At 43.3% G+C, this 24,031-nt stretch overlaps 1 protein-coding gene across 3 annotated transcripts in view; it reads left to right on the forward strand.

Moving 5' to 3' along the window:
- The window catches only part of LARP1 (La ribonucleoprotein 1, translational regulator), a 101,639-nt gene that overhangs the window by 47,346 nt on the left and 30,262 nt on the right, over positions 1–24,031 (forward strand). For all 3 annotated transcript variants that reach the window (XM_077468376.1, XM_077468377.1, XM_077468378.1), the window contains exons 2-4: positions 1,630–1,691; positions 4,736–4,801; positions 18,379–18,538. In XM_077468376.1, coding sequence (XP_077324502.1) covers positions 1,630–1,691; positions 4,736–4,801; positions 18,379–18,538 — 288 coding nt within the window. The remainder of the gene's footprint in view (positions 1–1,629; positions 1,692–4,735; positions 4,802–18,378; positions 18,539–24,031) is intronic.

Consider the following 24,031-nt stretch of genomic DNA (forward strand, 5'->3'; position numbering starts at 1 on the left):
GGGGGTCCAGAATTTCCTTTAAAGGTGAACTTAGACTTTAAATGTAACCCTATTGCTACACCTTGGCAGTGCCTCTTCTATGCTTTGTAGCTCCTGCTGGATTTTGCTTCTAATCCCCTTGTGGAGGCTTCAATTTCTGGAGGGACATCTTATGCTTGCGCAACCTGTCACATTGCTATAATCTTTTTATATGGACTAAAGGACTTGAGAATAAATGGTTGTGACATGAATCATCTGAGTTTCTGTTATTTCTTATGGGTAAATGTGCTTTGGATTACAAGCACATTTCCGGGAACGAATGCAATCCAAGGTTTTACTCTAATTTAGTGTCCCATTAGCACAATCGCACATTGGAGCGATTTGTCATGCGATTTGAGAGATCAAGTAGCAGGCTATTGGCGCAACACTTTTTTTTTTTTTTGATCTTTTTTTTTTTTCTGTGCCACACTGATTTGCAAAAGTAGTTTCTGTATTACTTCTGCCGTGGTTACCAGCTCCCTAAAAGTGGTGCTGCCCTACTTTTATTTCTTTATTTTTATTTTTTTCATTTTCAAATGGTAATCCTGTGATTAGCCTACTACTTGTTTAGGGTGGCTGCTGCCACTATGTTGTATGAATTGAGGATCACCTGGGCTGATCTTCTGATGCAAACATGTTCTCCCCTTCTCCATTATACAGGGGTATTGACAATTTAACATAAGATGGCTAGGAAGGAAAATGCATGCAGCTCACAGGACGTGACAAGAGCAACACATTTTCTGTGCTTGCTGAAAAGAGAGAACCAATGCAACCACTGCATCTAAGGACTGATGAGCTACAATATATTACATTTCTGTTCTTTATCATAATACCCTTTAGGCTAGGGTCACACTTTTTTTTTATTTTTTTTTATTTTTTTTAAATTTTTTGAACAACCTTGATCCAAGAATGACCCACAGCATCTGCTCCCTTCACATTAGTATATGATACATGCACTGCTGTGAAGGGAGCAGATGCTGTTATTACGAAGGTAAAGGTGTGCTGTAAAAAGAGAATTTGCTGTCTTTAGCAACCTGTTATGTTTGTAACTTTCTGACCTTAAAAAATGACTGCTTGGAAGTAAGTTGTCGTCACAAAGTATTGACACACAGGCAACCAGAACTATTTTATATTACAGGATTGACTTTTTTTCCATTTGATCACATATCTGACATGGTTTAAAATATTGATTTCTGTTTCTGCCAAAAAATAGCTGTGTCAGAAAAAACGAAAAGTTGATTACCAATGATCTCTGGGCAATGCTTATTCATTTTCCAAGCTACTCAAAGGATAAGTTTAAGACAGATGCCAAATAAGCATGCTAGGTACTGCATCTCCCTACATCTCACCTCACTGAAATTGTATGGAACATTTAGGCCATGTTGGGTGGGAAGAGCCATTCAGAAAGCTTATGACTGTTCATAAGCTGGTTCATTAACTGACCAGTTCTAGAAAAAAAGGTTGGATCTGGTTATGATTAAAGAAAACATGCTTCTGCTCTGCAATTTTTTACTCAGCTCTAATGCATTATATTTTGTTATTTGTTGACCTTTTTGATAACCTAGTTATGATTCCTGTTTTTAATGTGGTGTTTTTCCCCCACCTCTGCAGACCCTCCAATCCCCACCAAGGTGGTGAAGGCTGGTATACCCCGAACAAGACGAGGTAGCAAGGTAATCTCCTGACCACGATGCTATGTTTTTACAATTGAAAATTAGGTCTTGTAGCTCCAGTTTGTGTTGTTTTTTTTTTTTTTTTTTCTTTCTTTCTTTCTTCAGGCATTACTGTACTTCCCAAATTCACTTTGTTTAGTAATTTGGTCCTTAAGTCTGGTACACACCTAGCGGGCTGAATTAAAAAAGCATAGCAATTTTTGTTTGGGAATCTTACAAAAAGAAACAAATAGCCACCGATGGACCAAAGATGGCATTAGCATGTCACCTTAGCTTTGAGGTGTAAGCCTCAGGGTGTCATGACTTATGAATAGAAATACCTTTTCAGTTCACTACAAGTCTTTGGACTGCTGTGGAAACAATGGTTTTACGGATCAGCCAAAAAACACAGCTAGATGCCTATCCTCTTGCAGTGCTGTGTGAGAGAGATTAAACTCAAAGTGTTGCCCCAATTTCGAGATAGATGATGGGGGATAGATGTTATTATAATATTACAGTGAGACTAGCTGCAGTATTTAAGCCTCATTCACTCTGGCTGGTTTTGGCCCTGTTAACGAGCACTTTAAATTAATGGTACTGTTGATACAGTTAACACATTTTCCTGCAGTGTACAAAGGAGCAACTACGTGCATTTTTGTCAGATTTAGTAGGAATTTTTTTTTATCTGATGTAAATGTGTGCACTAATGAAGCAAAGACAAAAAAATCCTGAAAAAGCTGAAGTAAACGCACCTAGCGGGCTGAATGAAAAAAGCCCTGAAGAGCTCTGGAAAAGCTGCCGTACTAACTATCTGACGTTGGTACAGTGATCTCCCCCCGCTGAGCTATTGTGTACAGTCAGCACTCTCAGCCACTGACCAATCGGCAGACCTCTTTTTTTAGTCATGCCCTTTCGGACCAGTGGTTGTACACATGGGCCAAATGTCGTCCGGCTTCTGCTGAACCAGCAGATGCTGCCCGATATTCGGCCTATGTGTACGGCCCTTAAAAACACCCTTGTTGCTACCTGAAAGTTTGTATTTATTAAAAAAATATAAATATATATATATATATATATATATATATATATATATATATATATATATATATATATATGCTCCTAAGAAGTGTTTCAAAACCTGCCGTATTTTAATTGGTGCAGGAAACAAAGGGCGAAAGGTAATATAACCCCAGATTTGACAAGTACACCCCCAGAGGTCTATATAAAAACGAATAGTATGGCTTTACCACACCTATATCGATACATTTCTGCATATTAAGCAACGTGGTGTGCTTTATAAATGGGTTACACTTCACAGCTAAACAAGCATGATAAAGACGTTAATGGGGGGGCACAGTTTAAAAAAAAAAAAAACTGGTAGAGAGCCCAGTAATGACAGTCCCATGGCTGACTCCTCCAGTCACGAAGTTCTCTGCTTAAGCCTTAGGATAAAGCTGTATGCAGTAGCGCAACAATGTATAACAGAGCAAAATCCATTCTCTTATAAATGGACCTTTACTGTAGTAATCTGTATATGTGCTTATTTTCAGGGTCTTTTACAGAACTGTTTTAAGAGAACCTATTTTTCCCATTAAGTGCAATTTAAATTTATTGAGGGCGTGAGGAGCAGATGGTTTCTTTCCACTCACTTCCCCATAGGCCAGAGCAAAAAAGCAGATGCATGACAACCTCTCTCCTGCTTTCCTATAATGTAGTACTTGGTCCCTCAGCAAGTCAATCATCGGCCCCTAAGGGCCATGTTACACGGGCATCAGTAAGAGGCTAGTGAGGGAGATTTGGCAGCTTTCTTTGCGAGCAAGGGAGCAACTTCATGAGAAGTGGAAGGCTCTCCCATGTGACTCTGCTGCTAGTGACCCATCACCAATGGCAGAGCTTATGCCCCTGTGACGTTAACCTAACACTCACATGGTGCCTGGTGCTTAATCCTGTGTAATCCTGAATGTTTAAACATACATGGCAATTTTTGTTTGGGAATCTAATGGCAAAATCAGCCTTTGTAAAAGAAACAAAGTAATAGCCACAGGTGGACCAAGTGTTAAAGATATCATTAGCATGTCACTTGAGCTTTGAGGTGTAAGCCTCAGGGTGTCATGACTTGTGACTAGAAATACCTTTTCAGTTCACTACAAGTCTTTGGACTGCTGTGGAAATGGTTTTACTGATCAGCCAAAAAACACAGATGCCTAGAAGCGTTGCAAAAATTATCTATCTATCTTTTTTTGCAGTATTCTATTCAAGCCTCAATCACCCTTGCTGGTTTTGGCCCTGTTAACAAGCACTGTAAATAATGGTGCTGTTCATACAGTTAAAGCGGTAGTAAACCCGCTATTTTTTTTATTTTTTTTTTAAACCTACAAAGCAAAAGGCATAATGAGCTAGTATGCACCGCATACTAGCTCATTATGAAACACTTACCTTAGAACGAGGCCCCGACATCTGGCACGATCCACGCCGAGGGAGCTGACATGCTCCCTCGGCGTTTCTTCCGGGTATCGCGGCTCCGGCGCTGTGAGTGGCCGGAGCCGCGATATCGTCACTCCCGCGCATGCGCGCGGGAGATTACATTCCGGCCGGCCGGACACTGCCGGATTTTCAGGCCGAGAATCCCCTCGTGCGCATGCGCCGCTGCAGTCAGCGGCGCATACCGAGGGGAAATATCTCCTAAACCGTAAAGGTTTAGGAGATATTTTTTTTTTACCTACAGGTAAGCCTTATTATAGGCTTTCCTGTAGGTAAAAGTAAAAAAAAAAGTATACAACCACTTTAACACATTTTCCCGCAGTGTACAAAGGAGCAACTACGTGCATTTTTGCCAGATTTAGTAGGAAATTGTTTTATCTGATGTAAATGTGTGCACTAATGAAGCAAAAACAAAATCCTGAAAAACTGAACTAAACATTGCTGCACACTTCTACTTGCTAATATAACTTGCAGATGAAAGCTTTTAGTGTGAATGAAGCCTTCCTCTGCCAAATCTTGGCACTTTGTGTATCTGTACGTTTTTAAATCCAATGGTCTGTTACTTTTTTTTTTCTTATCTACAGGTTGGAGACTTTGGTGATGCCACCAATTGGCCGACCCCGGGAGAGATTGCCCATAAAAGCACGCCGGTAAGAAAATAATTACATTCCCACATTCTAACTTGCAGTACCGGTGTTTTTGTGCATGCTGCCATTTTAGTTTTTTGCTTTGTCTGTTAGACTGAAACAGTTGGTCAGAGATCAATTGAAAGGTCAGTAACATGTTTCTAAGTTCAGTAAGATATAGCAACTAATTGGACATCTCAACACTAGGTTGCATTTTTTTTTCTAGGACCACTCATTAGTCTCCATAATTCCGGCTTTATAGCTGTTTATTTTGTATGGTTTTTGACAAATCCTGCAGTCATTTGGAAAACATTGACATATTTACGTAAGACTTTACCAGTAGAGCTTACATTTTAATGACCCTTGTGGGCGTTCAAGCTCAGTGCAGGCAGTGGGAGTATTGGTTGAGCAAGGCCTCAATGCTTAATCTCAAATTTTTTTTTTTTTTTCCCCTAAGATAAAGTTTTATTGGGTTTCACAGAATTCTAGCTAAAGCCATTAGGCTCTGGAAAGACTAAAGCAGTTTTTACACATATTGAAAATCAACAGTTTGAGCAGGAAGCAGACAAGCTTTCAATGTGTGTGTGTGTGTGTGTGTGCCCGCCTCGTTTAAACAAGTCAGTTATCAGACCGGCTTCTTACAAATGATCCTGCTGGGAAAATCAGCATTCGATCAGCAGCTGCAGCACTGATCCGTGTATTGTGACAGGCGGGAGTCCACTGTCAGAATACAATAGTTTTATCCTGGTGACTGAATAAAAACTGGGTATGCATGGAGAGTTTTTGGTCTCTGCTCAGAACAGAAGTGAATAACATTAAAGTAATTAAAAAAATAAAAGAAATAATTCTTGTGTCTTTGTCTTGTGTAACTTGACTAATAGTGAAAGGATTGAGATCGATGTATGCAATGATGCTGCTGTCTCGAACAGCAGCACCATAGAAAATATGGTGTAGAAAATTGGAGAAACCAATGAGGATTGCAAGAGATCAGGGAATAAGAAGAGCGAGATAGTGCCAAGTGTCTAGAGGAAAGGGACTTGCTTTGCAAATACTATTTTTGCTCCCTATCTTAGAAATTGTGTTGTATATAGAAAAGTGTATATGTAATCAAAACTTCTTCTTTTTTTTTTTTTTTGCCTTGTAGTTTAGGATATAGTAGGGTAGTATTAAACCCATCTCAAGTTAACATTTGTACCATTGGGGAGATTTCCCTTCACTTTCTAGGCAAAGATTGAACAGCGCATTAAAAAAAAAAATCTCCCAATGTGCAGGGCTGGTCTATGAACAGGAGTCCCCATTAGATTGCCCCTTTAAATGTTAGAGGTCTTTACATGATTAGAATGTACATGGCTAGGGATTTATTACCCAGAAATGTGTGTGCATACATACATACATGCATACATACATACATGCATACATACATGCATACATACATACATACATGCATACATACATACATACATACATACATACATACATACATACCTGTATGTCTGTTATTCCCATACATCACATTACCACATCAGACAGCAGTAAAACCTTAGAGATTCTAACCCCTTACCACTCTTTCCAAAACGAAGACACATTCACCCAATTGGCAATAGGAGTTTCTTTGGTGTATTTGTCACGTGTAGGGCAGCACCTTCAAGTGAATGGGCTTGTGCCCTATGCTATTGCTCGATAAACAAACAAAAAGCATGAAAAAACATGCTGATGGGGATGGTGCCTAAAGGATAATGGTAGAGCTGCACAATTAAAAATAAAATTGCGATCTCTATTCAACCCCTCAGGCAAACTCTGCGATAGAGATGGTCAATTCTTTCATATAACAAGTGGAGAGACTTTTTTTCACTCTCAGCTGTCAAAAGAAAACATCCAGGCAGTCTGTATAAATGCAGGAAGTTTAACCATTTAAAGTCTAATCTTTTTCTGACACTAAGTTAAAAATCAATATTTTTTGCTAGAAAATTACTTTGAACCCCCAAACATTCTATATATTTTTTTAGTAGAGACCCTAGGGCAGTGATGGTGAACCTTGGCACCCCAAATGTTTTGGAACTACATTTCCCATGATGTTCCACTACACTGCAGAGCATCATGGGAAATGTAGTTCCAAAACATCTGGGGTGCCAAGGTTTGCCATCACTGCCTTAGGGAATAAAATGGCAATTGCTGCAATATTTTGTGTCACTGTATTTGCCCACGCAATTTTTTGGGAAAAAAATGCACTTCAATGAATAACAAAGCGCTGTGAAAATCGTGATCCATCTTGTAAGCAAAATTGTGATTCTCATTTTAGCCAGAATCGTGCAACTCTAGATAATGCTGCACTAGTCCTTTTTAAGATTTGTGTCTTAGTCCTTTTAGAAATCCTCCAGCCCCCTAAGTGCATCCAATTAGGAACAAATGCTTTTACACCTGATTCGATCTTCAGTGTGTAGTCCCACTGAGAACTAATACAGCCTTTCTTCCAAAAAAAAGTCAGCTTCATAGAACACCTGTACTGCTACCCCATTGATTACCAAGGGAATGCTGTACTTTGAACGCCTATTGGTGTTTTTAGGAGAAATACAGGACAGCTCCAAATGGTTCTGCACAGTGAAGTTTATTGGATCAGGGCTTAAGGAGGTGGTTATTTGTCTTTAGGGGGTACAGGAAATTTAGTAAAGGACTACATTTGTTGTCCTTTTAAGACCCTCAAACTGTATCCTGTTCAGAGACGGTCTTAAAAGAAGTGTTTTTTCTTTTTTTTTTTTTTTTTTTGTTTTGTCGTACTTCTCTCGGTGGATGAAGCATCAGGGCGATGCTGCAGCTGTCCCCCCGCTGTGTCTGCACTGAGGACCGAGCCATTGCTGTTTAAAAATGGGTCACAGGAGTGCAGAACGAATTGCTCTTCTGTGACCCAGAGGAGAAGCCCAGCCTAAAAAGCTTGGGCTATGCGTCTCCTTTTTTAATTTGTTGCAACTGTGCAGTTTTATTTATCCTTTTATATTTGGTCATGGGCTTGACTTGTAGTGTTGGCAACAGGTCCACTTTGATGCCAGTGTGCACAGCCTGTGACCCTGGGTAACCTTGGTGGCATTTCTGGTAAAGCTGCTCAATGTGAGCGTTGTGCCTCAACAGGCAACCAGTTGGTCTGAATAGTAGAGCATGCTGGAAAACTTCTAGGTAAATGTGCATTAGTCCAGTGTTTTGGTTTCAGTAAATCTGATATTCCATTTTAAATTTTCAAAGGAGTATAAAATAGCAAATTTGTAGCACTATTAAAAGGCTGCAAGTCAGATTTTCTGGTTGAAGATCATTGCCGACACAGGAGAATTGTTACTATGTGTTGCTCAGTTACGTGTGTGTGTGCGCGTGTGTGTGCGCGCATACAGGAGATCCACTGCATTAGTAATGGGCCAATGGGGCCAGTATGCATCAGTTAAATGTGTGCGCACAGGGGACGCTATGCATCAGTTACGTGGGTGCAGGATCTGTGCTTGCTGGTACCTTCACTGAAGGTTCCAGACAGATTATAGGATCTTCAGAGGGAACAAGATTTTGCTGTACCGCAATAAGTGGCATTTTTGGAATGCTGCATGAAGTTATGTACAGCACTTGGTCTCCATTGTCAGGGCTGGGTATCAGAATTGTGCTTTGTGTGATATGGAATGCGCACCAGGAGTGTACACAAAATGTTCCATGCACAGAGAAGAGCTCCTGTGTAGCTGTGACACCAGGAATAGCACACAGGGTCCCCCACAAGCAGGATTTCCATTTAGGGCTGCCCTCCTTCTGCCAGGTCCGTCACAGGCTTTCTCTATTCTGGGACTGCCAGACACCCGTGCAGCCGGCAGCACTGCTCTGTGTGATGGCTTCACCTCTTCGTTTATTTTTAGGCTCCTGGGGTAGAGTAGCCTAGCTTGGCACATGTGCAGGTTTCGGATTTCATTAGCCCTTTGAGGACACAGGTAAGGGAGATGTGTGGACATTTGCTTCGAAAGAGAAAATCTGTCTTTTAAACTGTTAACCTTAACTTACAGAGCTGGTGTCGCTCGGCCGTTGAAGTGCATGCCGAGTTTCATTTCGCCACTTGAATTTCATTCTTGTGCTGGTTGTGTTTTTATTCTCCTAGTTTAAGCTTGGTGACACTGGGCTTTTTATCTTGAGGTTAATCTGCAGATTATGCATCCTCTTACCTCTAGGACTAGGTGGATTATTGGCCCAGGCTGCAATGTAGAAACAGGTATTTTCAGGAATGGGTTCATCTCTGCTGGATTCACTCTGTAGAATGGCTTGTTGCTGTGGCCCTAATTGGGAGCAGTGTACGATTTTTTTTTTTTATTTTTTTTTTTTTTCAGAGGTGATATTGCCAATTAGTCAAAATTTGAAGTATTTAGCAATATTTTAATACTTTTTTTTTATTTTTTTATATATGCTCTCACTGAAAATATACTTGTGTCCCTGAGAGAGGTTCTTGAGGTATAATTGCACATTTACTTATGTTGGGTCATGACCCATCTCCATTCCAGTCTTGGGGCTCATTCACATAGGCATAGAAGTCTGTACAGCATGAGGCAGTTGATTTGCACCCAGAAGTGATAGGTGTGGTGTATAGCCGCCTGTACAAATCAATGAGTGCTGTACACTGGTAACCACACATCCCAGCCTTTATATACATAAACCAACATCTTCACACTGTTTGAACCTCTACCTGTGTGAATGAGGCCTTAGTCACCTGCCCCCCAACTTACTAGAGTGGCCGCCTGTAAAATTTCTCAGACAGGCCTGCACATGCACTGTACACTCATTGATCCCTATGGACTCCTAGGTATAGGCTTGTACTCTGTCCTTTAAAAATGAAAGAACTTGCAGAAAACATTCACAGGCCTGGCAAGGAATAGCTTATAGAAGCAGTCAGGTGATCTTATCCCATAAATCCCACTGGATCTGGGGCAGGTATGTTAAGTTAGCCATACATGGGTGTTTTTTGTTTTAGCCAGTGGGTGGAACGAAAAAATTAAACTGATTCCCTGCCATCCACCTATTTGAGTTGGATGTGGAAATCCTCCCCTGCATTATTTTATTCTGACAGCGGGGACTCTGCTGTCAGAATACACTGATCAGCCTTGCAGTCCAAGGCCAGCTTAAACTAGTTCCACCCTTACGTGGCATTTCCGCTCATCGGAACCCTCCCACCCTCCGGTGCCACAGTTGGTACCTTTCAGGGGGGAGGGGAGTGCAGATACCTGTCTAAGACAGGTATTTGCACCCACTTCCAGGCATAGACTCCCACGGGAGTCGATGCCTCTTCCTGTCCCGGCGCTCTGTCTGCTGGGACACACACAGGTCCCAGATACAGCGCGGACCATTCCCATTGCGTTGCACGCTTGTGCATGCACAGTAGGGAACCCGGAAGTGAAACCGCAACGCTTCACTTCCTGATTCCCTCACCGAGAATGGCGCTGGCAGCAGCCGAGAACCGAACAATTGCTCAACCTCGGCTGCCGACATTGCAGTACTCCAGGAAATGTAAGTGTTCATTTAAGTCAGCAGCTGTAGTATTTGTAGCTGCTGGCTTTTAATTTTTTTTTTTTTTTTTTTCTTCCAGGCAGGCTCTCTTTAAAACTTGAAAAGGGGATGGTGTTGCTCTTAAGTGCAACTGCCTCAAAAGTGCAATGAAAGTGGAAACTCGTCCTGAATGGTTTCTAGTTTTGGAAAGGGGAACATATTAAAGTGGTTCTAAACTCGAAAGGTTTTTTAATCTTAATGCATTCGCTCCATTAAAGCAGAACTCCGGCCAAAAATCTTTTTCCATGTCCTTGTTTCAGATCTACCTTCACCAGCTTTGTCATCCATGTTGTTCTGAGCTCTGTAGTTCCTGAACTTTTTGAAAAACTTTATTGCCTGCTGACTTGTTTGTAAGACCACTGGCTGCTATCCTCCTCCTCGGCACAGCCAGCGGTCTGACACGCCCCCTTGTAGTCCTCTGAAAGCCGAGCAGGAGGAAGCAGAGATGTGGGCGGAAGGGGTCTCGCAGCCCCCAGTCTGTGCCGCCCATGGAGGAGGTGTTCTCCTTCACTCTCCTCCCTAACAGTCACTGTCCCCGATGCTCACCTGCTATCCCTATGCAGCGTGGGGATGATTATCATCAGTAATCCCTTGTAGGACACTGCAGGGATTTCCCGCAGTGTCAGGTATACTATACCTAACACCGTGTGAGAGCCCTGCTGTGTCAATAAAGTATTTACCGATAATCCCGTACTGCTCTGGTGGTCCTGACATGGTTGTCCCTGACAAGCATTTATAAGGCTGTAACCTATCGTACCGTGTTATGTATGGCTGGTCTGCAGAATGAGGGGTGTGATTTATTTTGAAGTGGGCGAGTTCACATTTGGGGGGGGGGGGATGTACCAATGGGGGGGGGGATTTTTTTGAAAAGTTCCGCTTTAAGGCACAAAAGACCTTCCTGCTCTCGCAAGAGCCATAGGCTCCTGCTGTCGGCCCAATTTTGTGAGAAGGGAGCGGAGGATGTGGATGAGCACACACAGCCGAGTTTGGGGGGCGTGCCCACGTGACTTGGTATAGGGTAATCTGGAGGAGTGGATTGCACCAGCAAGGGGCTGCTCTGTGCATGATCTTTCCACCGAGCAGGTAAATTAAAAGTCTTATTCACTTAAAACCTCTGGGTTTTACTGTATCATATAGGGCCTCATTGCTTGCATGAGCAAATATTTTCCTTTTTAAAGTGACTGTAGGCAATTTTTTTATGCTTTTCAAAATGACAAACATGTCATACTTATCTGCTCTCTACAATGGTTTTGCACAGAACAGCCCTGATCCTCCTCTTCTCAGGTCCCCTGCCAGTGCTCTGTTCCTCCCCGTTTTCCACAGTTGTACAGCCTTCCCTCTTTTTAGGGCGTATTTACACGAGAACGCAGTGCAGAAAACTTGCATTCTGTGCACCTTTTTACTCTCTGCTTTCAAAATGCACTGAATGTGCGAACTGTTGCAGGTGTCAGTATTGTCCTGTTGACATCGCAAATGCAGTCCCGTTTGCGTGGTACCATGCGGTTTTTGGTGTGGTGCATTTTTGATGAAACTACATTTTTTTTTTTTTTTTTTTTTTTTTTTTTTATGCGACTACAGCCTATTTAACCACTACAGCCCCGGACCAATAAACACCTTAAGGACCAGAGGTCTTTTTCCAATTTCGCACTGCGCTGCTTTAACTGGTAATTGCGCGGTCATGCAATATTGCACCCAAATGAAATTTGCGTCCTTTTCTTCCCACAAATAGAGCTTTCTTTTGATGGTATTTGATTGCCTCTGCGATTTTTTATTTTTTTATTTTTTGCGATATAAATGGAAAAAGAGCGAAAATTTTGAAAAAAAAAAATTTTCTTCTTTTTGTTATAAGAAAAATCGAATAAACTAAATTTTAGTCATACATTGAGGGCAAAATTTATTCAGCCACATGTCTTTAGTAAAAGAAATGTCAATAAGCGTATATTTTTTGGTTTGCGCAAAAGTTATAGCGTCTACAAACTAGAGTACATTTTCTGGAATTTACACAGCTTTTAATTTATGACTGCCTATCTCATTTCTTGAGGTGCTAAAATGGCAGGGTAGTACAAACCCCCCCCCCCCCAAATGACCCTATTTTGGAAAGTAGACACCCCAAGGAAATTGCTGATGGGTATGTTGAGCCCATTGAATATTTATTTTTTTTGTCCTAAGGGATTGAATGACAAAAAAAAATATATATATATATATATATATATATATATATATATATATATATATATATATATATATATATATATATATATATATATATATATATATATATATATATATATATACCGTATATACTCGAGTATAGGCCGACCCGAATATAAGCCGAGGCCCCCAATTTACCCCCAAAAAAACTGGCAAACTTATTGACTCGTGTATAAGCCGAGGGTGAGACATGCCTGTCCATCCCTGTGTGTGTGTGTGTGTCCGTCCATCCCTGTGTGTGTGTCCGTCCATCCCTGTGTGTCCGTCCATCCCTCCCTGTGTGTCCGTCCATCCCTCCCTGTGTGTGTGTGTGTCCATCCATCCATCCCTGTGTGTGTGTGTCTCCATCCATCCATCCATCCATCCCTGTGTGTGTGTGTCTCCATCCATCCATCCATCCATCCATCCCTGTGTGTCTCCATCCATCCATCCATCCCTGTGTGTGTGTGTATCCATCCATCCCTGTGTGTGTGTGTGTGTGTGTGTGTGTGTCCAGCCTACCTGTGTCCCGAGCCTTTGTCCCGAGCCTCCGTCCCGTGTCGTGCCTTGCCTTCGTCCCGTCCCGTCCCGTCCTGTCCCGTGCCGTGCCTTGCCTTGCCTCCGTCCCGTGCCCTCTTCGTCGGCGGCCATTGTAAAATTCAAAAGCCGCGCCTCCTCCTTCGCCTGTGATAGGCGGAACACTGAATTTCCCAGCAGCCTGTGTTCCGCCTATCACGGACGTCGTATCATCCTCGTCCGTAGTACGAGGATGAGAAGATGCCCGTGATAGGCGGAACACAGGCTGCTGGGAAATTCAGTGTTCCGCCTATCACAGGCGAAGGCGGAGCCGGAGGCGCGGCTTTTGAATCAGAATGGCCGCTGTCTGTCTGCTCGACACGCTGATCGAGCGGGCAGACAGCGATGACTCGAGTATAAGCCGAGGGGGGCACTTTCAGCCTCAAAAAAGAGGCTGAAAATCTCGGCTTATACTCGAGTATATACGGTGTATATATATATATTTTACAAAAAGTTGTCACTAAATGATATATTGCTCACACATGCCATGGTTATATGTGGAATTGCACCCCAAAATATATTCCGCTACTTCTCCCGAGTGTGGGGATACCACATGTGTGGGACTTTTTGGGAGTCTAGTCACGCACGGCACCCCGAAAACCAATCACAACCTTCAGGATTTCTAAGGGTGCAAATTTTTGATTTCACACTCCTCACTACCTATCACAGTTTCGAAGGCCATAAAATGCCAAAATAGCACAAAACCCCCCAAAATTACCCCATTTTGGAAAGTAGACACCCCAAGCTATTTACTGAGAGGCATGTTGAGTCCATGGAATATTTTATATTTTGCCACAAGTTGCGGGAATATTACAAACTTTTTTTTTTTTTTTTTTTTTGCACAAAGTTGTCACTAAATGATATATTGCTCACACATGCTATGGGCATAAGTCAAATTACACCCCAAAATAAATTCTGCTGCTTCTCCCGAGTACGGGGATACCACATGTGGGGGACTTTTTGGGAGCCTAGCCACGTTCGGGACCCCGAAAACCAAGCACTGCCTTCCGGATTTAAATATAAAATGCTACCAAAAAAACTGTTAGCGATGGCAGGGATCAGGCCTGACTCTGCGATCGCTGCAGTTATGTGTTTAGTGTTTTGTAAGCGACAGTGATCGATCGATACTGCACTTGGGTGGGCTGGGCAGAGGGGCAAAACGCAGGTGCTAGCAGGTATCTGGGCTGATCCCGCTAACAATGCGTTTTTTTTGGAACCCTAAACTGCTGGGGACGCTAGTATAGATCTGATCAGATTCTATACCACTACGGGAGGTTTATGCTTTGCGTGTGTGTTAGCGGTACTGGCACTAAACTAGCGCTGCCTGGGGCGATGCAGACCCTGACCCTAAAACCTAATTGATATCACCCGCAGGGTGATCAGGGGGTTAAACCTTTATTGGGTAATAAATGGTGGGTGCCCTGATGCTATAAAAAAACAAACTAACCAGCGTCACCAGTGACACTTATACTGTGATCGCTGGTGAAAGGGTTAACTAGGGGGAATCAGGGGATTAAAACCGTTATCGGGTAGTATATGGGGGTACCTTACGCTATAAAAACCTGGCGGTGAACCTAAAAACATAACTAGCTACCTAGCGACACTAATGCAGTGATCAGAAAAATTATCGCTTGGTGACACTGGCAAAAGGGGGTGAAAGGGTTAACTAGCGGCAATCAGGCGGTTAAAACCATTATTGGGTAGTATATCTGGGTACCTAGCGCTATAAAAACCTGATGTGAACCTAAAAAAATAACTAGCTACCTAGCGACAGTAGCGACACTAATGCAGCGATCAGAAAAATGATCGCTTAGTGACACTGGCAAAAGGGGGTGAAAGGGTTAACTCTAGGGGCAATCAGGGGGTTAAATCTTTATTGGGGGGTGATAGGGGGCTACCCTGGACCTAACACTAACTGTCCTGACAGTTTTTACTGTCACAACTGACACTGAATACAGTGATCAGTAAAGAAATGATCAATGCAATCAGTGACACTGTGACTGGGGGGGGCGGGGGCGGGGGTTTGTGTGCCTGTGTGTACCTACATGTCAGTGTAGTGTTGGTGCACACTTACTTTTAGTCTTCTCCTCGTAGTCCGGTCAAAAAGACCGCCCCGAGGAGAATGACATCACTTCCTCCTTCCGGTGTAAACAATACACAGTGGGAGGAAGTTCGTCATTGGCCAGGAGCGATCGAGAGGGGATGGCCAGAAACCAACGGCCATCCCCTCATCACGGATCGCTCCCGGAGGGAAACGGACCGCCGTATCCAGCGGGAGGGGGTCCGCTCGGACCCCCCCACCCGCTGGAAGGCAGGCACGTACATCTACGTGCTTGTGCCTGCCTGTGCCATTGTAATGACGTACAATGGTAATACGGCGGTCCTTAAGTGGTTAAACGAGTCCGTGTCTGGTATTCAGAGGGATGGCCTTGTATTCATTAACCACTTGTCCTGGGTGGACATCATGACATCCTCCTGAAATGCACCCCATGCGTGGCCTACGCTGCTGCACAATCTGTCACTGGCTGTGTCAGATCACTGTACCGGCCTGCTGCCAGTACCATGTGCTCGATGTGACCAATTGCAGCAGATCACATGACAATTGTCAAGCATGGATGGCTTAATTTCATGCCATTCAACACTTTTTTTATGACTAGCTGTGGAAAAATGTAATTTCAATTTTTTTATACTGTCACCAGTGTCCCTGATCACCACTAGACTGGTTTGATGACACTGCACTGGTGACTGTATGTTAAATTGTACTTTTTTTTTTTTTTCTTTTCCAAAATGGGGCATATAATTACAACTTCCAAAAGCTCTTATGCCTCTTACTAAATACCATGGACGGTGCCTTCCAAAAAATAGTAATTTGGGAGTATTTGTACTGCTCCAAAATTTTTGGGCTTCAAAAAAATGGTGTTGAATAAGAATTGATGACTATATCTGTTTGTGAACTCTAACTTTCCCATAAACTAAAACAGATTTGGGTTCTTTTCACCAAAGAAATTTATTTATAACAAACTAAGAAAAAAGCATTTTTCTAAATCTTCGGTCCTTTTTCGTCCAGCAAAAAAAAAACTCAGTGGTGATTAAAGATCATCAAAAGAAAGTTCTATTTGTGTAAATAAGAATAAAAATGTCTTATGGGTACAGTTTTGCATGACTGCGCTGTGCAATTCTAAGTGTCGCACTTAATTTAACCACTTCATTCCTGGAAGGATTTACCTACTTGATTACCAGGCCACTTTTTTGCTATGCGTTAATGTGTCATTTTAACTGACAATTGCGTGGTCTTGCAACATTGTACCCAAACAAAATTGATGTCCTTTCTTCCCCACAAATAGAGCTTTTTTTTGGTGGTATTCAGTCACCTGTGTTTTTTATTTTTGCGCTATAAAGGAAAATGACAATTTTGATGAGATTTATTTTTGTTCTTTCTGCTATAATATACAAAAAAAATAAATAAACATTCATCAATCTAGGCCAATATGTATTCTACGTATTTTTGGTTAAAACAAACCGCAGTCAGCGTATATTGGTTTGCGCAAACGTTTTATAGCGTCTACAAACTATGGGATAGATTTGTGGGCTTTTATATGGGTTGTGTGTGTGTTTTTTTTTTTTTTTTTTTTTTTTTTACATTTTCCTGGGATTACGGCGGACAAAGCTGACCCTTTTTTGGAGACAAGTGACATTATTACAGTGATCAGTGCTAGAAATGCACTGATCAATCTATAAATTACACTGGCATGGAAGGTGTTAACACTAGGGGGCGATCAATGGCTTAAGTGTGTTCTAACTGTGTGGGGGATGTGCCTACTAGAACAGATCATTATTCCTGATCACTAGGAACAGCAGATCTCGGTATTGTCCCCTATCAGAATGGGGATCTGCCTTGTTTACATAGGCAGATCCCTGTTCTGCATCGCTGTACCATGATCCCATGGGTGGCCGGTGGATGCATGCACAGACCAACATACAGGTACGTTTATTTGGGCAGCCGAGCCGCCTTGCTTCTCTGTGTGTGTATATATATGTATGTGTATATATATGTATGTGTATATAATGTATGTGTATATAATTTATTTTGCATTGTGCAACTTTATACTCAATTTTGTTTTTAAAGCAGATTGGAAGTCTTGTTCTGCTGCATACTGTAGGTAGTTACATGATGCAACTTGTACAGCTAACCGCAGCTGCATTTCTTAGCAAAAGAAATGGTTTGTTTGAACCACCTTGCCTCAAAATATTGAAATTATAACACATAACCTGGAATTGGGTTCTTTACCATGGAGGCTCAGTATCACAAATGGGCATTGCCACAGCTTACTATTTTCAGGAAGCTATGTAAAGCACCATGCTGACCCTCCTACCAGGCGTGATCTGCCTGCATTGTTTAGAGGCGCATAAAGCCCCTGTGATTAGGTGTGTAAAGAACCATTTTGTTTTACATTTCATTAACGTATTGATAAGGGGTGCCGAGGAACCAGTTAAGGAAAACATTTAAAGTGTTGCTAAAGGCAAAACTTTTTCATTTTTGGCTAGCATAAGGGAGGGTTTGCCACAGATTTTTTTTTTTTTTTTTTTTTTGCCGTATCCCACTAGGGAGATTTCCTTCACTTCCTGTTCATTAGCCAAAACAGAGAAAAACTTTCAAAGTTAGTGAATCTTAGGGTATCACCAGGGCTTAGTGTGCCCATTGGAAGATTTCCTCTGTTACGGTTCTGATGTTAACCCAAAATTTGGGATTTTCTTTCACTTTCATAACAGTAAACAGGACAAATGGAGAAGGTGACTTTCCCTAATGGGGGCACAGACTGTGCAAAAAAAAGTTTGCCTTTTAGTAAGCAGAGTGGATGTCACCATTTTTATAAGTAATACATTGTATCCTAGATCAGAAAAGCACTGAATATTCAGAGAAAGTGGCTATATATACATACATAGGGTGAACTAATCTATTTATTTTATACATTTTAATAAAGTTTTTTTTGTCAGTCATTTTTCTATGTAAATATTGGTGTAGAGGGGAGTGAAAAGCTCCCAGCAGTGACACCCATGATAGAAACATGACAGTTTTAATCCTTTTCCACTTTGCCACGTTTTTTTCCTACACTCGTTATCCTCGATTTGTCTCCTTTGGCTACACAGGATGGTAGAGGAAATCTTCCAAGGGCACCCCAGACAGCAACAAAAAACAATCCAGCCACCATTCTGCCTGAAATGGGGAAAAATAAAAGGTTAAGTTCACTAATTTTGTTTGCCACTTTTTGCCTTCTGTACAGCCGCCTCAAAAATTACAACCATCCAGGAAATCCTTTGGGAAGAAGGAGATGAAGGAAGAGAGTGCAGATGGGAAAGAGAACCAAAGAGTGAGATCAGATGAGTCCAGCGAGGAGAAGAATGGAGATGATGATGGGCAGAGATCAACTCATAAAAAGAAAGGTCAGTTATTCACAATTCTTCTTCTGCTTTTTAAGGGTTAACGTGCACCGGGGCTTTCATTTTGTTTTCTGTTCAGAAACACTGGCTAGAGTGTTTCCATGGAAAGTTAAGCTGAACCTACATTTGTCCCTAGTAGCCATTTGCTGCTGCTGTATGTCAAATCCCTGTTTCATTGTGCAGGTAACGGTAACTATTTTTTTTTTTTTTTGTTTTCTAAAAAAAAAAAAAAACACAATTTGACTCTTGTCAGTGCAATAACTATGTAATGCGTCCTCCATCCCCCTTAACAATTTTGGTAATTGTGTTGCCCTTTGAACTTTATAATTCAACATTTTTCCTGACTGGTGGCTAAATTAACTGTATATTTAAGATGAGGTTGAATTGGTGTAAAGGGGTAGAATTGTTGATTCCTCTCTTGAATAACTCATCTTTGCATGGGTATTTTGTTGGCTGTGGCTTATTACATGTTATCTACAGACACCCGCACATTTTTCCATCGCTGATTCTCCCCTTCTGTGTATTTTGAATATGTAATTTTGGCACTCAGGTGCATACCTTGGCATTCTCCGTATTGAACTTTATTTGCCATTTTTTGTTGCCCAACCCCCTATTTCTCTTTTGTTCATTGACGGACACAGCTCCTTTAATTCTTGACCTTAGGGTTATCACGCCACCTTCAGTAGAGGACTAGGCAGAACATGTAAAATATGTAAAAACAGCAAGACTGCATAGCACCACCCAGGGGGGCGGTCTCACTGGCTATAACCCCTCACCCTGCAGCTCAGTTTTTTCTGCCTAGTGTAGAAGGACCTGGCTCCCTGAGTGGACCATTGGTCCTGGGAATTTTTTTAATTTTTTTCTGCAATTTTGATCCTGTGATCTACAATCAACAGCCGGGCTTGGTGACAGGCTGGATAATATAGATCCTTGTAGTCTCCCCAGCCTGGCAATCGAGTGTGAGCAGACCCAAGCTACGCCCTGGGTTGGCCACGACAGGCCCCTTCTACTCCAGGGGTGTTCGGTGAGCTATATGCTCTGGGGCACACACACGACCAGGCTACTGCTGTCCATGTCAGTGTGCTGTGGCCAACAGGCACTGCACTTGCTATGAGGGTCCGTTCTTTCTTTCCCTGCTATTTAATTTTTTTCCTTCACAGTGAGGTGCTCAGGCTATTTGCCATGAGGAGGGGGGGGGGGGTGCCACCATTTTTCCTGTAGCAAACATTTTCTAGAAGGTTCAGCGGCCATTTTCTTGGTGGTGTTTTTTTTTGCGCGCAAGTAAGGCCGGCGGGCATTTTCTTGTGGTCTCAGCGCATTTTATCTCTAGTGCTGGTGTCTGTATACCTCAGAACAGCACAGTTTTTTTTACTGTGAGCCCTTTGTGACTGACACAGGGCAGAGCGGATGGCGGCAGCACAGTGCAGTTACCCGGTCAGGGTGGTTAGTCCTGCGGGGGGCCTCAGTCTGCAAACAGCTAGGAGGGTGGGATTTTGTGTACCTTGCCTTAAGTCCCTAAGTTGTAGCAGACGAGTGAGGGGTCAGCATGGCATCGGAAGCTGGCGCTGCTTCCTCAGACATCCCTGCTATTGCAACCGGCTCACCTGCCCAAAATGCAGTGTCTATGGACGCTTTGTCGGCAGTCCTGGAGACCTTTGTTAGGGTGGAAGTAAACAGCAAGGGGGGTAAAAACACCCTCCACCCCCCCCCCCCCCCTTTCCAGTCCCAAGATTATTACATTACCCCTTTGGGTAGAGCCTTCTGAAAAGGGAGTCTCCTCCGGTCGTTGACAGCCAAGGGCCCTCTTTTTTTTTTTTTTTTTTTTTTTTTTTTTTTTTTTTTTTCCGCTCAAACTGCTTTTTCGCCTGCCCGGGTCAGCAGGTAAGCATTCCCAGTCCGACAAGGCGCCTGCTGAAGGACAAAAGCGTTGCTGGTTTTGCAAGCCAAACAAGTCTGCGAGCAACAATGTTACCGCATGAAGGTTTGCCCCCACCTGAGAATCTCCTTTGGGAGTTTGCAGCTCGGTGGACCTCCCTACTGTCCGACCAATGGGTCTACGTACTGGTTTCATTGGGATACAAGAGTTTTTCTTGTCCACCAAACAATTCCTCCCCCCCCCCCCCCCCCCCCCTCCAACCTGTATCTGCTTCCGGCTCATCAGGAAGCCCTGTTCGGGGCAGTACAGGACCTGCTGCTGCACGGGGTGATAGTACCTGTACCAACGCTAGAAAGGTTTCAGATTCTACTCCAATCTGTCTAGTCCCCAAAAAGGAAGGGGTGCGTCCAATGCTGGACTTTAAGGCCCTCACAGCTTTGTGAAAGTGCAAAGGTTCAGGATGGAATCAGTTCGCTCCGTGGTTGCTGCACTCCATCAGGGGCACTTCCTGGCGTCCTTGGATATCAAGGACGTGTACTTGCATGTACCCATATGCCTCGGGCATCAGATGTTTCTGTGACTTGCAATCGGGAAAGAGCACTACCAGTTTGTGGTTCTCCCTTATGGCTTGGCGTCAGCACCCCGAGTCTTTACCAAGGCGTTGGCTCCAATTCTGGCGTTAAGGCAATGTGGAATTGCAATCATGGGTTACCTAGACTACCTCCTTCTGAGAGCAGCTTCCACCTCAGAATTAAGGGAGGATGTAGCGATCACCATACAGACTCTCCAGGAGTTTGGTTGGGTGCTGAACCTAAATAAGTCGGTGTTGGTGCCGACTTAACGCCTGGAGTACCTGGGCTTACTGCTGGGCTCCTCGGAAGCCAGAGCTTTTATCCCTTCAGGCAAGCTGCAGACTCTTCAAGCTGCGGTTAAGTTGCTGGTGAACCACAGGTGGTCGTTGCCGCACTTCTGAATGCGAGTTCCGGGCCTCATGGTAGACACTTTCGAAGCGGTACCGTACGCTCAATTCCACACTCGAGTCCTGCAAAAGGAGATTTTTGTCAAAATGGGACAAATCCCTTTTCCCTGGATTGTAAGTTCGTGTGAGCCAGCTAGTCAGTCAGGGATTCCCTTCTCTGGTGGCTGGGATCTGCGGCCCTCTGGTCCAGGAGATCGTTCCTTCCTCTCCATTGGACAGTGATCACAACGGACGCCAGCCTGACAGGTTGGGGGGCAGTTTTGGGCATACAGTCGGGCCAGGGCCTTTTGGTTGAGGGAAGAATCCCAACTGCCGATCAATGTACTTGAGCTTCGGTTGATCAGGTGGTGCCTCTCCACATGGTCAAGGAAGCTACAGGGGTGTCCAGTCAGGATCCAGTCAGACAACACCACGGCGTATGTCAACCATCAAGGAGGAACAAGAGGAGCTTGGCTGCAGCACGGGGGGGGGGGGGGGGGGGTCACTCACATCCTCCAGTGGGCAGAGAGGCACGTGTCGGCCATATACATTCCGGGCATAGATAACTGGCAGGCGTACTACCTACATCGTCAGATGCTGGACCCAGGGGAATGGTCGTTGCATCCGGATGTATTCCGCCTCCTTTGCCTAAAGTGAGGCACACCAGATGTGGACCTGTTGGCCTCTCGGCTTAATCGGAAGGTGCAGAGGTTTATATCAGGACAAGAGACACCTGGGTGGACACGGCTCCATGGGCGCATTATCAGCTGATTTATGCCTCTGGTTTGACCACCGCTACCTCTGAGGGATCTGAATCTAGTGCTATCGGCCTTTCAGAAACCGCAGTTTGAAGACATTAGGGAGATTCCCTTAACTCTTTCTCAGAAAGTAGTCTTTTTAGTGGCTATTGCGTCTGCCAGGAAGGTTTCTAAGTTGGCGGCCTTGTCATGCAAGTCTCCCTACTTGGTCATCCACAAGGATAAGGCGGTGCTACGTCCGCAGCCCTCCCTTCTTCCAAAGGTGGTTTCGGCATTTCATCTAAATGAAGACATCTTATGTCCTAAGCTGACACATCCGAAAGAAGTTGCTTTACATTCCCTGGATGTGGTGCGGGCTCTACGGGTTTATCTGTCTGCTACGGCTTCCTTCCGGAAGTCAGACTCTGTCTCGGTGGCTGTTCCAAAGACTCGTCGTCCACCATTTCTCTGATCAGACAGATCGTGATTCAGGCCTATGCAAATTCACACTTTCATTAAGTTACAAGTTGTGACACACTTTCATTAAGTTACAAGTTGTGAATGCATCTTTAGATGCATAAGTTGGCCGCAGATTTTGATAGCGGCCGTTTAAGGTGGCAACTCCTGAGGTGTTCCTCATGTTTTGCTGTTTCCACCCTTCGTTTTTTTGACACTGCTTGGGGACGTCCCTAAGGTCAAGAATTAAAGGAGCTGTCTGTCAATGAACGAAAGATAATAGGATTTTTTTACTCCATAAAATCCTTTTCTCTGGAATTCATTGACGGACACAGCACCCATCCCTCCTATTTTATGTCTGTACTGCTTTTTGACGAACTGAGCTGCAGGAAGCCGGGTGAGGCGTTATAGCCAGTGGGACTGCCCCCTGGGTGGTGCTGTGCAGTCTTGCTTTTTTTACATGTTCTGCCTAGTCCTCTGCTGAAGGTGGCGTGATAACCCTAAGGTCAACAATTAAAGGAGCTGTGTCCGTCAATGGACTCCAGAGAGAAGGATTTTACGGTGAGTGCATAAATCCTATTTTTAAGGCCTTTTTGTAATTATGCTACATTCTGTGCCAAATTTCCCTGCATAATTTGATATAATCACACTGAAATTGAGCTTTTAATTCCAACCTTTATTGCATTAATAAACTGAACAGCATTGGCCCCAAAACTGAAACCTGGTGCACACCATTTACAAATTTTTAAACCATCCGGAGAATAATTTATCAACTCTCAGGTACTGTTAATGTTACCAGTTTGATTACGCGGAGAACCCTACTGCGCATGTGCGGGGCCCTGCTCCTCTCTCCTACTGGCTCGGTGACGAGGAGGAGGGAGCCCCGCAGTGATGTCACGGGCTGTGGCCCAGACTCCCAGAAGTGGGAACAGGATAACTGTCAAACTCCACTTCAAGTCCTACAGACCGTTTTTATAGATATAAATGCTTTAAAATTTGGATACCTTATTCAATAAAAAATTATTGAAATATGACTTCCACCATGCAATAGATCACTTTCTCATATGACAGCTTGGTCTTTATTAAATCCATGCTTGTGGTCACTTAGGATATCTTTTAAACACCAAGTTTGGGAGATATTCACTATACCTAGGTGTAAGCCTTTTTTATAGGCTAACCTGTAGGTACAAGTTTAAAAGTGGAGTTTACTACCGCTTTTTAAGTGTGTGTGTGTGTGTGTGTTTTTTTTTTTTTTTTTTTTTTCTCCCTTTCTTGAGGCATTTTATGGAGGACACCTTGGAAGTGCGCCCCTATGTCTGAGCTGGGCTATTTATTTTTATTTTATTTTTTTTTCCCCCCAAAAATTTTTTGGACACTGCGCCGGTCCTGAGGATCTGCGGCCAGGAGTTGAGGTGAGGCCGTGGCTTCGGCCTAGTCCGTGGCAATCAGCCCCGTCTAAAAACTCCTGC

The sequence above is a fragment of the Lithobates pipiens genome, unplaced genomic scaffold (genome assembly GCF_037356315.1).
Source record: "Lithobates pipiens isolate NorthernLeopardFrog02 unplaced genomic scaffold, aLitPip1_a1.2 Scaffold_8, whole genome shotgun sequence".
Classification (NCBI taxonomy): domain Eukaryota; kingdom Metazoa; phylum Chordata; class Amphibia; order Anura; family Ranidae; genus Lithobates; species Lithobates pipiens.